Genomic DNA, 15631 nt, shown 5'->3' on the forward strand with positions numbered 1-15631 from the left:
TGGGTTCAACCCCCAGTAGGCGGCGTCCAGGAGGCAGCAGATCAATGATTCTCTCTCATCGTTGATGTTTCTAACTCCCTCTCCCTTCCTCTCGGAAGTCAATAAAAAAATTTTTTTTAACCACAACAGACAACACAATAGCTGTTCTGTGTGAATGAGTCAAAATTACACCTATTTTTCTATCAGATCGGCCAAATATACATTTTTGGTGTACCACAGAATGTTAGTAATTAGTTTACGTGTGCCATGAGATGAAAAAGGTTGAAAATCACTGATGTAGAGCTTGGGCAGTGTCTCCTACCTTCTCTGTACCCCCATCTCCTGGCCTGTGAAAGGAGAATAGACATAGTACCCACTTCATGAGGGTGATGCATTTAAATGAGTTAATATGAGCATCTGCGAGAGTACTGCCTCCACATATGCTAAGCACTCAACAAATGTAACCATGCTGCTATTACGTCTCCTGCTGTGTTCAAATACGTAATTTCTCCTCGACTCCCTGGGTGACAAAGATGTAAAAACATCCCTCCTAAGCGCTCATAGGAAAAGATTTCTGAAACTTTTTTCAACAATGCACTAACTAAGAATCTACAGAGCAGTAGACACACATCTTCTCCAGATAGCAAGGTATAATGGCGGATGGCTGTTGATTTTCCTCCCGGTAGAAAAGTTAGGCACTTCTTCAAAGAAATTATTTCAACTTCTTTCCACAGGTGTGACAGCCACGCGGGACCTCCTGTGTCTGTGAGGGGAAGTGCTGTGGTAAGTAACCGGAAACGAAAGGAATTCAGAATTAATGTAATCCCTGGTTGGCTACATGTTTCAATAGGATTCTTTTTGGCTCAGCGTTAAAATTACTTAGGAAACTTAGATGTCTCCTAGAGAGCTCACAGTGTTCCATGCGTGATTGCTTTCCCGTTGGCTCTGGCTGTGCCAAGCAGGAGCGAGGCCACTGGGTGTCCACTCGCACCACCAGTGGCATCTCGGATACTTTACCACGCGTCCCTCCCGTTCAGGGCTAAAGCAGTGGGCGGAGGAAGAGGCAAGAGGCATCACCGCCACTTTTGCAAACCTATGTGGGTCTGGGCTGGACCTTTTTGGGTAAGATCATCATTCGTATTCAGAGAGGAAGCCACTGATGGGTGGGATGCTTTGGGCCGGAGCAAGCTCACAGGAGGGTACTGTCCCCACATGACTCTCCACCAAGGGCTTAGATGGGAATCTATCTGTGTGCTCCCGTGCTTACAAGATTGAAAAGCGGTACGTCTTCTATTTGTTTGTTCATCGTCCTCGCTTTGGTTCTACACATGCCTGTGACTTTCTGAGTCACTCGTGTGGTTTGGAGCTGAAAGAAGGGGAATTTTGGAAGAGATCTTAGAGTGCAGGAGGAGGTAGAGGTATTCTTCAATTCATTGTGGTCTTAGTAGTCATGCCTCTCTCTCTTGTTTTTGTTTGTTTGTTTTTGCAAAAAGCACGGGGGAGAATTCTGGTGAGGAAAGCATTTAAACAGAGGTCCTTTGAAAACAAAGTGAGCCCCCTTTTCCTTCTGAGTAATGCTGCTTCGTTCCTTCTTTCTGGATGACACTGAACCCTGTCACTGTCCTTATATGCTTGAGCCCCAGCCAAGACACCAGCACCAGCTGCCATTCTCAAAGATCATTTCAGTTAATCCCCAGAGGAACTGTGCCAAGTCCCCATATGAAAGATGAAAAAATTGAGGTTGAGAGAATGTAAAGATCATGCTCAAGGTCAGTGGTAGAGTCAGGGTTAGAAATGCGGGGTCTCTGTAACTCCCAGAAGTTAATGATGCCTACAGCGGTGTCAGCCCCCAAGCCCTGTGTGCGTAGGAGCCCTGGGTGCTCACTCCCTGCAGACTCTCCGTTAACGGAGGAGCAGTGGACTGAGGGGGCCCAGTGGACTGAGGGGGCTGCCAAACCATTAGGGCCCTAAGAGGCAGAGCCTGCTCCAGGATGCTTCTGTGTCCTCACTCTTCTTGGAGAGAAGCGCTCAAGCTCACGGGACCCTCCCATCTGAGAGCCCCGGCCTCCTCGGAAGCAGATGAGGAATGTAAAAAGAAATGCAAATGCCTAGAAGTTACAAAACAGTAGAGCCAATTTGGAATTCTCCGGATTCGAAAACCCAGTGTGGGGATTAATAGATTTCTTTCTTTGGCACTGTCGATTGCTGCTTGCGTTTAACCATTTCACTGCTCGTAGCATGTCGATATAAAAGGTCCGAACTGGGAAAACACATGCAACTCGCACCCCTGATTGTTGACCCCAGTTAATAAATTTTATAAGAAGTAGGAGGGAGAAAATAATAAAACTACTGTCTAAAACCAGATGGGGACCATCCAACCTCTGGGGTGTATAAGGCCCACAAAAGCATTTGGTCTGGCCCTGCCAAACCATTAGGGGTGAGTTAATTAAATGTTTGACCAAATATAGCAGGCTCATTTTTAAGTTGATAATTTTGTATGGCCCCAGAATGACGTTATAAATATCCAAATGGCCCTTAGCAGAAAAAAGGTTCCTCACTCCTGGTCTAAAACAAAGGTTTTGTATGATATGTAGGTTTCCATTATTTATTCATGGAAGCTCTATCCCCTTAAGCCTGCAGGAAGCTGAAAGTTGGCTATTGATGCCAGAGGAATTCTTGCTAAGGTTTAAGGTAATGAACTTCCCATTACTTGGTTGGCAACTTGGCAGGAATAGTGCAAAGAGGATTCTGGTATTTTATAGGAGACTGTACTACATTATTAGATAACCTTCCGCTCAAAAGAGAAGAAAGCTGCTATTTAAACATTTTGCTTCAGTTTAAAAGAAACAAAAGGTTTGAGAAAACAGAGAGAAATTTAGAGACATGCAGCTCAGAGCTGCTCTCACCCTCAGTACCATTGCCATTTTGGGCTGGATAATTCTCTGTTGGGGCTGTCCTGTGTATTGTAGGATGTTTAATAGTATCCCTGGCGTCTACCTACTAGATGTCCATGGTTCTCCACTCAGTTGTGACCATCAAAAATGTCTCCAGCCCTGGCTGGTGTGGCTCAGTTGGTTGGGCATTGTCTTGGGCACCAAAAGGTTGCCAGCTCAATTCCCGGTCAGGGCACATGCTCGGGTTTGGGGCTCCATTCCCTCGAGCAGGAGGTAGCCGATTGATGTTTCTCTCTCTCTCCCTCTCCCTTCCTCTCTTTCTAAAGCATCAACAAAACTATTTTTTTAAAAAAAATATCTCCAGAAATCACCAAATGTTCCTTAAAGAGCAATTGCTGTCAGTTGAGCTCCATCTCCTTACAGGTGAGAAATCCAAGGTCAAAGTAGTCGATGAGAATAGAAACGAAACATATGGCCTTGGCCACTTGATCACTCCTCAAATCTGAGCCAATTTTGGCGGGGCCTACTGTCAGGTAATATGTCAGCTGTAGGATCCTGGCACAACCTGAGCACTCAGAGATTGAAAGAAGAAATGAATGAGTGGTGGTTTTCAGCCACAAAGTGCGTTGGTGAATTTGACCTTTGCCAGAAAGCAGACACAGAACAAATTCAGGAACATCTTAAAAAATTACTTTGTTGACTTTACCAAGGCATTTGATAACATCGGCGTGCTTAGACTTCTGCTCCAACAGCTGTTCTGCAGGTTTGTCTGCTCCAGGAAGTTCTCAAATAGTTTAAGGTTACTCTGTGACAGGTTTGTTTGTCTCGTCATGTCAGAATTGCAAACTATATCAGTAGAGTGCATTGGGGTTGCTTTTAAAAGGCCTCATGTTGCTCACATGTGATCCACCATGTTTGAGAATGTCACTGAGATCCTAAAAGCCAGCATTTTGAGACTCTGGCCTCTAACCCTGTGGGACATTTTTCTAGCTCACTGTCAGTGCTCCAGGAAATCTTCTGAAACTACAGAAGAGTAGTAATGACTAACAATACGGACTTACTAAGTGCAGGACACCATTCCAAGCTGTTCTACACTATTAATTCATTTCGTCTTGTGAGGTGGGGTTTTTGCTGCTGCTGTTATTATAACTTTTTCCCCATTTTACCAAAAAAAGAAACTAAGGTACAAAAAGGTGTGGTAACTTGCCCAAAGTTATACAGCTATTAAGGGGCAGAGCCGGGACTTGGATCTCTATGGAACTCATGTGTTTAACCATTACACTTTCTCACTTCGGGCATGCTTTTCTGAATCCTAATGTTATAAATATTCAGCATCTCCACTTCGTAATAATGTGTACTAGAGATTTTATAAATGTAATTTTCTACCTTGGCATATTGTAAATCAGCCCATAATGGTGTGCATGGAGGGCATGAAATGGTGAAAGCAAAGTTCCTGTCTTCAGAGGATTTACCATCTAATTGAAGATATGTACATGAGTAAAAGCAACAGAGTAGAAAGAACAGGGTTAGGGATCAGATCCAGTGAGTGTGAGTAGCCAGTGCTACCATTTATTATTCATATCACTTATCCAAGACTCAGTTTGTTCATCTGCAAAATGGGAATAATAACCCTTACCTCATTCACAAATTTGTTCTAAGGATCAAATGAGATAGGTTATTTTGAAAGTGTATTGAAAAATGAATTTAGGAGTAATTTAAGAGTTGATGAGAATGTAAACGACTTTGCTGTGACATAATAGCTATCATACCAGAGGTGCATACAAATATACTGTTGTCATTCATTCTTCCTGGGAGAACTGGAGAAGGGCTCACAGAGACCATGATAAGTGAACTAGACTCTGAAGGGTGAGCTAATATTTTCCAGGAGGAGAAGAAGAGAAAGAGCGAAGGCCAGGAGCAGAGACGCGGAGGCCGAGGAAGACGTGTGCAGCATTTTAGAGAACTGTGTGGTGCACTCAGAGCACAGGCCCTTGAAGAGAGTTGGGGAGGGAAAGGCTTAACTCAAAAGCTGGAAAATTATTTGGGCAAAATTTTGCTGCATAGACGTGTTTCAATCTCATCTCCTAGGCCAGGAATGGAAAATACAGTTTATTTTTTATGGCAACCTCATGGCATGGAACATTATTTTTGGGGGGAGGGGGGGGGGGATACTGAGGCCAAAAGTGATCCCTGACAGGATCCGTGTGCTTTGGGCCTAGAGGATGTTACCTCTGCTCTGGGTATCGAGAAATTCCAGGTGTTGTCCAGCGGCTCTAAGACCTGTGCTTGGCCTATCGCTAGGGGACAGGACCCTGATAAACTAATAAAAAAGTAGTGAGAGGTGATTCAGCCTGGGCTCCATAATCCGACAGCCTGGAAACGAATCCTTCCCGCTACCCCTGCGACCTGAAGCAAGTGACCTGACTTCTTGCAAACACACTTTTCTCAAAGTGGGAAAAATAATAGCACCAACTGCATAGAGTTGTTAAAATAATGAAATAAAGTAATCCGTATGAAGCCCTAAGCACCTTGCCTAGTCTAATGTATAGTTGCTGTTGCGGCTAATAATATCTCACATACAGCTTAAGCAAATGGGGTTCCTAGGGCACTGGTAGAGTTCAGTCTTCTCTATGTCTGATACCTACCACTGACTAGCAGTTACTTTTTTACGTTTCGTCACTGGAAAAAAATTCTTGCAGAATTAAAGTTGAGTGCAAGTAAATTCTCCATATTTTATCTTATTCATATAGTTGAGAGCTCTCTGTGTTAGAAGCATTCTTAACATGTTGGGTGAGCAGGGTTGGTCTTGAAGTAGACGATCTGGCAGACATACAGTCAAAGGAGGTTATATGCAAGGTCTCTAGGTGGTAGTAATCTTTCCCAGCTTAAAGGGGTTCATCGTTTTACCTGAGCCCTCGGTTCCTATATTTTCATTTTAACATATATTTTCATTATAAAGGGTTGTGACCCAGGAGGCCACAGGAGTGTACTCTGGTCTACATAGAGGAAATCTGACATTTGTGTGGGTGTTAAAATGGCGGAGAGGCCCAGCCAGCGTGGCTCAGTGGTTAAGCATCAACCTATGAACCAGGAGGTCATGGTTCAATTCCTTGTCAGGGCACATGCCCGGGTTGCAGGATTGATCCCCAGTGTGGGGCATGCAGGAGGCAACTAATCAATGATTCCCTCTCATCATTGATGTTTCTATCTCCCCCTCTCCTTTCTCCTCTGAAATCAATAAAAATATATATTTTTAAATATATGAGAGACAATGTATTCTCTTAATCAGATGTTCCTAGTCTGTACCAACTACCAGACTGCAGATTTGGGAAGAATGGACTTATACGATGCATGACAATTGTTATTAGCACAAATGAAGACTTGGAGAGACAGTAGGAAGGGCACAAAAGAGAACAATGTCTTGATGCAATTTTACAAAGAAAAGAATTTAGCTGTAATTGATCTGATTTTTCAAATGATTAGCTTCTGGTTTTATTACCTACAGTTGGTATCTCACTAGTTATGTTTTGCTTCTAATGTTTGTTTACTTCTGAGTTTTATATTAGTGTGTTAAATTATATGCAATGACCAACATATTATGATTGGATTGTTTCTTATTAATAAATCTTCCTTGTATGCATTTAGTTATGGCTTTCCGATAGAACTAAATGCCACAAGTCAATGAGATCTGGGCAGGGCTTCTATAACAACTGACCTAGATCTTGAGAAAGAAAACAGGCGGGAGTGAAAATACTAGATTGTGACGAATGTAGGGATTAAGGGAACCTGAGCTTTAGAACTGGACAGACCTGTGCTGGAGAAGGAGAGAAGTTGGAGTTTTGGAAAGATTAAAGATTTGTGCTGAGGCTTTCAGGGTGAGATGAAATGTAATAGTGAACATCAAATGGGAAGGGAAAACTTGGGAAAGGAAAGGAGTCAAGAGGCAAGGACTGGGTCCCAGAGGGGACTGAAAACAAAGACGCTGGAATGGTTCAGGGATGGGTGCAGGATTAGCTGAGGTGGAGTCAGGAGTGACAGAGCCAGTTTGGCAGAGGAAATGCAAATGGAGTTGTGGCACAAGAAAGTGAAGGTGTGGGAGTGGATAATTCCCCAAGGTTATGAGGACAAATTAAGCTTGAAAGTAGGGCAGTGATGGGTTTGATGAAATCAAAATAAACATTTGCTAGTAAAAAAAGCAACGTTAGCTCTACATCATTCTCCTAAATCCCGTAAAGCTAGCAATGATTTTTGAAAAACTTTACAAGGTCATACTTTTCAGCACCTGGGTTTCCAAACCATGAATCAGTATCTTGTGTCTCTCTGGTAGGGTCTACTCTTTGGATAAAAGTACTCCCCCACCCCACCACCACCACCACCACATCCATCAAGTTCTTTAAAAAAAAAGTTTATTGATTTTTAGAGAGAGAGAGGAAGGCAGAGAGAGAGAGAGAGAGAGAGAGAGAGAGATCCACTCTTTGATGTGAGAACTACTGAGCTACACAGGCCAGTTCACAAAAAATTTTTTTAATTTAATTTTTTCTGTCACCTTTTGTCCCCTTCATGCCCTCTGCCACCGCCACCCACCTCCCACCCCAGAAATCACCACACTGTTGTCCATGTCTATGAGTTCTCTTTTTTTCTTTTTTGCTCCATCCCTCCTCCCTTCCCCCAACTGATCCACCACCACCACCACCACCAGAGCTGTCTGCCAGCTCTCTCTGAGTCTGTCTCTATTTTGCTTGGTCATTCAGTTTGTTCATTAGATTCCACATATGAGTGAAATCATATATATGGTACATGTCTTTCTCTGATTGGCTTATTTCACTTAGCATAATGCTCTCCAGGTCCATCTGTGCTGTCACAAAGGGTAGCATTTTCTTCCTTTTTACAGCAGAGTAGTATTCCATTGTGTAAATGTATCACAGCTGTTTCACCCACTCATCTGAAAAGCTTGGCTTTTGTAAATAACACTGAAATGAACACAGGGATACATATATCCTTTCAAATTAGTGGTTTGGGTTCCTTCAAATAAATTCCCAGAAGTGTAATCACAGAGTCATAAAGCAGCTCCATTTTTATTTTATTTTTATTATTTTTTGTTAATCCTCACTTGAGGATATTTTCCCATTGGGTTTGAGAGAGAGTGGAAGGGAGAGAGGGAGGGAGGGAGGGGGAGAGAGAGAGAGAGAGAGAGAGAGAGATAGAGAGAGAGAGAGAGAGAGAGAGAGAAACACCAATGTGAGAGAGACACATCAATTGGTTGCCTCCCACACATGCCCAGACCTGGGCCAGGGATCAGACCTGCAACCCAGGTACATGCCCTTGACTAGGTATCGAACCTGTGACCCTTACATTTTAACCATTGAGCCACACTGGCCAGGGCTCCATTTTTAACTTTTTGAGGTAACTCCATACTGCTTTCCACAGTGGCTGCACCAATCCGCATTCCCACCAACAGTGCACAAGGAAGGATGTGGAGAAAAGGGAAGTTCACAAATCTTAAGGCCCACTTTATGCTTCAGCTAACCACCTCTTGATAGAATAGGTACAGTGTTAAGAAATCTAAAATTCTAGCCATTGGGGCCATGGAGACAATACTCCCAACTTAAGAGAGTTCAATTTCTTTCCTGTTTTTGAAGGATTTCCCTAAGGTTTGTGTGGTGCTGTTTAAGTTTGTAAGAGTCTTTGGCAGAGAAAGACTAAATATCTTGCCTGAAGACTCATAGTAAATAGAATTGACCTGAGTAAGGAGAAGTTTGTGATCACTTGAAAATGACAGAAACAACAAAACACTATTAAGTTGAGGAACAAATGTTAGAAAAATTGATGGCAGTCCTTAGAGTAGTACTTTTAAGCAATGAAAATTTCGGTGGGAATATGTGAGTATTCTGTCTACAGAAGTTCCAGAAATAATATTGCATTTTCTATTTTAAAATCAGCAGGCAAAACGATACAATTCACCTCTGGAAAATCACCCAGTGGACAGTGCATTTGCACCCAGGCCAGCAGGCATGAGGGACGGAAGCAGTGTGCCCCCCTGGGGTACCTCTGTGCTAGACAACGAGTTTTTCCGAGGTAAGTCTATGCATTAAATCCTCTTTGCAACGCCCTAAACTAAAGCAAATAATGACAGTTTGTATGAAAATCCTCAAAACATATCAAACTCTACTTTATTTTTGAAATCCTCTTGTTTACCTTACTTAAAGAGGATGTTGTTACATGTTATTAACACAAATATTAAAGACTCTTAGGTTTAAATATAATCTAAGCAAATATTCTCAGACCAAGGCTGATAAATCTATGGAAGGGTCATAATGTTTAATATTTAACCTCAGTTGAAAAGGAAATACACCTTCAGGAAATGTATCCATAAAGTTTACTGTTCTTAGTAAGCTTTTATTGTTACTGATTAGGACCTACCTAAAGGCACTGTGATGAAATCTAATTGTTGTTAAACAGTTAACCTTGTACAATAGATAGCAATAAAGAAAGAGATTCCAAAAGTACAACACACCCATGGATGCTATTGTTATGTGAATATAGCTCGCCTTTACATAGGTTATTCTGTATCAAAAGAAGCCTGGCCATTGGAAAAGTAACTCTGAAGTCACCCCCCGGCTTCACTTGCAGAACTAAATTCAATTTGCAAAGGGCAGTGACATCACCTAGGCCCTGTAGTTGGGACAGGTGAGGGGGTCAGTGAGAGGCACCCAGCTGACTGGCAACCTGGGGACCCCTTTTAGTAAGATGGTTCCCGGCAGACAACTTGCTTCTGAGGAAAGAGACCCAGAGGAAAATCTCTGTTTCAGAAAAGGGTTTTGCTGATAGAGGAGAGCAATGGTATATGAAATGGAAAAAATGACTTCGCCTCTCTGGAAATAAAGAGGAGAAGCAGAACAGGATTTAAAAAAACAAACAAACAACAACAACAACAAAAAAAAACTCCTCAAAAGTAGTTAGTAGTTAGTAAAACAGCATTGCTAATTTGGGATTCTATGGGGATATAAGGAGTGGTTCCCTCTGAGGAGGATTCCAGGTGATTTTACCTCTTGTTATTCTTTCCTATATGTTCTGTTATAGCCACATATTGTTTTATAGTCAGCAAAAGACTTTATTTCAAAAAAGAAAAACTACGAACAGCTTTAAAGAGAGAATAGCAATCAAGGAGATTTTGTTATAATTATTTCAAAGGCAGATTATGTTACTCATCACATAGTTTTGGGTTTTGTTTCGTTGTTGTTGTTTTTGGAGTATTTCCATTTTTTGCCCCACCTATAGTTTGGCATTGCTTGATTATTTTATTTGTGGATATGCGGGATAAATGATTTCAGAGATGAGATAATTTTTTTTTTCATTAAAGCACTGACAGGATGATTCCCTGAGGAATTCCTTAGTTACAGATCGTTAAGGCTCAAGGTCAGTTCTTCTACTGGCTGTGCAAACTTAATAGCACCAACTTACAAATAATATAGGGTAGGGGTAATCCAGAACAGAGGCCCAAAACCCCTTCAGCACCTGCCCTAATTGACATGTCACAAGTACATCCCACTTACATTCACTCAGATACTGATATGCCTCTCTTTCAACTAGACATTTGTACCTCCAGATTGGCTTTCCCTATCATTGAAGAGTTAAAATCAAATACTTTGATAACAAATAATTTTAAATAACCGAGGAGAGTGCACCATTTTATGTAACTCAGAATGAAAGATTTCTGTAAAAACGCCTTAGCAATTTAAATAATCCCCTAACTTGTTTCTCATAAAGACTTTACCTTCTTTAATGAACATTTCTTCAATAAAGGTGTCATCGACTTATAGTCATTATAACATGAATATGATAAAATTATATCTACTACAATGTGGGCTTTAGGGCATCTTAAAACTTGAGAAGATTATATGGTCTTATTTAAATTCTAACAGGTTTTTATTGAGAAAAAGATGTCAAATATGATTAAATAAACACAATTCAAAGAGATACCAGCTGCAAATACCCTGTGACTGGTCTGAGCACAGAGATGTGGACCTAGGAAGCCGAGCACTGGTCTGGGGTTGGCCTAGGTCCTTGGCATGAGAAGGAGGTCACTAGGTCCTAACTTGGACACCACACTCTGACCTTGCTACTGAGAGAAAGATAAACAGTGTTTGACAGTGGCCATTCACCACCTTGTAACATTGTGAGCTCATAGTGAAATCATCTCTATGATCCATTAAAAGAAATAGTGAAAAGTCAACTTTTACGGCACTGAGGTGGCCTTGCACAGCGGTTGTGTGTATGGCCTCTGGAGACAGACTGCCTGTATCCATGTACTTATGAGCGGTGTGACCTTAGCAGCTTACCTCATCTCTTTGTGCCTCTTTTTCCTCATTTTTAAAACAAGAGTAGTAATAACACCAAATCTTATAAGGTTAGGTGTGGATTTAATGAGTTAATAAATTTAAGTGCTTAGAATTGTGCATGACACATAGGAAGTGCTATCTAAAGGAGTGCTAATGGGCCTTATAAGTGGAACTACAAAAATCGATGTTTCTCTCTCTCACTCTCTCCCTTCCTCTCTTTCTAAAATCAATCAATAAATTTTTTCCAATAAGTGAGTACTAATAGGTCTTAATTTTTCCAGGAAAAACAATCTACCATTAGCAAATCATTTAACAATATTGTATAGAACTTTAAATTTTATGAATTGCTCAAATCCATCCAAGTAAGTACGTTTATAAATTAGGTGTTAAACTTTTGGTGGTAATACTGTTTTCTTAATGTACAACTGAGAAATCACATGTTGTTTACAGACTCTCATTTCTATTACAATCCTCTGAGGTAAACATGGCTGTAAATACTTTAGCCACTTAGTGACACAAAAGAAGAACTAAAAGAAGCCACGATTAAAACCTGTCATTTGGGAAAATGTAGCTTTGTGTCCATTAAGGCATTATGGAAGGTTAACTTTGAAAAAGTATGAAAAAGAAACTTTCATTACAGCTTTGTAAAAGTCAGACTATTGTAAAATTATAATCAAAACTAATGTCATCACATCTTTGATAATATGATAAATATAAAATTATTATGTTTCTTCAAGAGGGGCCCCAACAGCTCAAATTATTAAGCTAAAATGTTATACCAAAATGTCACTCGTATTCTCCTTCCAGTTTTAGATGACTTGGATAGCACCCTGGCTCAGGAGCAGTCTTCCAGCTCAGTGCATTCAAGAACGCCTCTCGACTATGGACCAAGAACACAGTTCAGTCATTTTTACTCCAGTGGGAACCGACATGGTAATACCACCGGAAGGCACAAAACCCGCTCTAATGAAACTTCTAATATGTCTTTCTATGACATCCTCAGACCAGGAGCTCCTAGAGAAGGTTTTAGAACTTTTTCTCCTAGAACAAGGACCATTTATGATATGTACAGAACAAGGGAGCCCCGAGTTTTAAAAGAAGATTATGCGCAAAAGAATGCTTTCGGCAGCACTTCTCTGTGTTTTGACAGCAGGCAACGATTAGCCTCCCCAGCCACAGGGCGTTTCACAACAAGAAGCATACATTTTCCAGCCACTACTCAGAACAAGAGTGGATTTATGCCACCAAGCCACCAGCAGAGCCCGAAGAGGACCCCTTTATCATCCATCATATGGAATAGATCAGATTCTTCTGGAGAGACGCCGAACCAGGAAGAGTTCCTGAGGGCACCATCACCAATGGAAATTGACCCTGCTGACCAGTATATGTATCCCCGGTGTTTTCAGGAGACTAGGAGATATGAATTTTATCGTTCACAGAATATTTACCAAAATGTAAGTTTAAATTCCCCCGTGGATAGCACAGTGAGTCCGGACCCGTTTGAGAACTCAGAGAACATGCCATTCTACCGTCAAGACAACCCATTTGCGAGGTCTTTTTTTAGCCATACCTTTGGACGAAGCAGGCAACAGAGATTTAGACAAAATCCTTCCGGGGGCCAACAGGAAGAACATGGTCCCTGGTCTGGCTTTCGTCAAAGTAGGAAACCTTTCACTTCTGACAGAGACTTTGAAATGACTTCCCCTGAGGCAAACTGTGCATCAGCTGGTCATAGCCATAATGTTTCTTCCCAACACTGGGCATCATTTTCACCTAACTATAGAACAAATATTTCCAGAGACCAAGAAGAGCCATATCCCTGGCAGTTTGATCCTCAGACGTCTACACTGGATAGCATGGAGGTGTCACAAGGTAATGGAAACCAGATGACTCATTTTGGCACGCCAGATATGTGCTCCATGGTGGGTTCAAACTATCACATCAAATCTAGGGGGTTAGTATGTCAACAGGACAGTTCTCCTGTAGAAGTACATGGAAACAAAGAACCGTACTCATTTGGAACTGCTCCGACTCTGGCATCCTCATTCAGAAGTTCCTTCACCCAGATTTCCGATGACAAAGGGAATCGTCAGGGTCCCAACTTTCAGAATCCCATGGTCACTTGGCAGAAAAGTAAGCCTGCCTCTCTTCTAATAAGAAGCTACACAGAAGTCACTGTGACCAACAGCAATTCAGTTGATTCCCCACCTCTTACTCATAGCCAACCCAACATCTTGGCCTCAGAAGTGAATGATGAGCAAGACTTGAATGGATCTATTTTGGAAAAAGACAAACAACTAAACAAGATGGACCAGACAAACACAAGTGAAAAGCCCCAACCTGTTTCAGAGACAGTAATCTCTAATCCTTTAGCTGATTTTCAAAGTCCCCTCTCCCGAGACTCAGCCAAAACCAATGGACTTGTTTTTAATGCATCTACCACAAAAAGTTCAAAAAAGTCACCCCAAGTCATTTCTGGGAAAGATGTCTCCAAAATTCATATATCACAGAGAGGTAAGGCCAATGAACCAAAGAAAGATCAGAGTTACACTGAAAACAGAAAACTTGGCCCAGCAACTTCCTTTCCTTTCATTCAGGAGAGCAGAATACCATCATTGATTCCCAGCCCAAGTGAAGGTGGCCTCCAGGAATTAACAGTAAGAAATGAAGCTATTTCAAGTACTACTGAAAGTAGCCACTGGAGCTCTGAATCTACTGGTAATCAAAATACACAGTCACCAGAAATGTCTGCTATTTTAGATACCAAGGAAGAACAATGTACCAAAACTCATTCCACCAATGGTAGCAAGTCAACTGCGGGCCACAATATCCCATGTGATTCTTTAGGTCTGCCATCAGGTACAGCACCAGATTCTTCACCATCAAATAATGGTTTCCTTGGTGCTCTGATAGGTCCTTCTACTACAGTGTTCTCTGGGAAAAGTCTTTCAGGCAAAGATCCATCTTTGAGAGAAAAAGAAAATGAAGACAATAATAGCAAGCATCAAAATAATCTGTTTACCTCGCACCCTTCGGAAAATGAAAGCAGAGATGCTAGTTTTGTGCCTATCCATCACCAAGTGGTTGATGTGAAACGCCATTCACACTCTCCTGTCAGGGCTGGAAGGGGGAAAGGAAAAGTAAGACGGCGTATATCCTATCTTGAAAAGTTGAGCAAAACAGAAAGTAAATCAGCACCCACCAGTGGCAGCAGTAGCCTCGTGGAGGTGAATCCAAGTGATTCCGAGGCTCCTGAGCTTCACACAATTTACCGTAGCTTACCAAGAACAGCAGCCAGTTTCCCCATTAACAGCAGGAAGTCAGAAAGTAAGATAATGGCTCCTTCACTTAGGAATAAGCCACTTCCACGCCAATCTGAAACTGATGTAGGGGATCCAATAGGGAGAGACACATCAAACAAGTTCAGCCCCAGTTCTTCTGAGTCAGAAATCAGCTGTTCCAAAGTAGTTTCAGACTCTGCCTCAGCTGGGCCTAAAGCCACAGAGAGGATGACAAACACTGGACCTGCTTTCATTAGAAAAGGACCCCTTCCATTCCTCATCAAGAGGGCTGTGTCATGTCCTTTAGGGGTACCATATGCCTCCCTTGGAAAAGATGAGAGAGAAAAATGCTTGATCACAGACATGAATGCTTCTGCTACAACACTACGACCTTGGGAGAAAACCATGAACCCTCTGGAAAGTGACTCATCTGTTAGGGATTGTTCTTTAACCAAAAGACACCATGGAAAGGAACACAGTCAAGAATGCACTGAAAAGGATGGTAAAATTGTTGCCTCCAAGACAGGTACATTTTCCCTTTCAAATGAAGACCCTTTACCCCTTTCTTCGGCTATGTCAGGGGGGAAAAGTGGGAAAACATTACATAAAGTTAAGACTACGAGTATGTTTTCTGTTTCGGGTGATGAAGAGAATGTAAAGTGTCTTGAGATCGTGTCAATATATTACACTCTACCAAGGAAACACAGCAAAAAATTCTGTAGCCTCCTCCAAAAGTATGCTGAAAATATTGATGCATTTACAGAATCAACTAAAGTGGCATCTGAAACATTCCCTGATACTTTGGAAAAAGAGAAACTGAATCATTCTACACAAGAGCAGTCAGGAACAACTTCATCTGAAGACCTAACGTCTCAGGAAAACAGCAGTTGCCTTTCTCACAACACTGAGAAAGAGACTGTTTTACAGTTACCAAGTATTGGGCCATCAGAGCCCACACTACAGGAAATGGCTTCTATTGAGGCAGATATTTCTCTTCATAACGGAGAATCTAAAACTAGAGAAACTTCCCCAGCTAATTTAGCTAAAACACCTCTAGGTGATTCACAAAGCAAGAAAAAGAGGGGGGGAAAGATGCAAAGTGAAACCCTGCATACTTCATCAATGCTTCAGGGGGAAA

At 41.7% G+C, this 15631-nt stretch overlaps 1 protein-coding gene across 1 annotated transcript in view; it reads left to right on the forward strand.

The window, feature by feature from the left end:
• EXPH5 (exophilin 5) overlaps positions 1 to 15631 on the forward strand; it is a 27801-nt gene that overhangs the window by 10204 nt on the left and 1966 nt on the right. Inside the window, exons 2-4 of the mRNA XM_006760817.2 lie at positions 714 to 762; positions 8813 to 8948; positions 12020 to 15630. Of these exons, the coding sequence (XP_006760880.1) occupies positions 714 to 762; positions 8813 to 8948; positions 12020 to 15630 (3796 nt within the window). The remainder of the gene's footprint in view (positions 1 to 713; positions 763 to 8812; positions 8949 to 12019; position 15631) is intronic.

This window comes from Myotis davidii, unplaced genomic scaffold (assembly GCF_000327345.1).
Source record: "Myotis davidii unplaced genomic scaffold, ASM32734v1 scaffold137, whole genome shotgun sequence".
NCBI lineage: Eukaryota > Metazoa > Chordata > Mammalia > Chiroptera > Vespertilionidae > Myotis > Myotis davidii.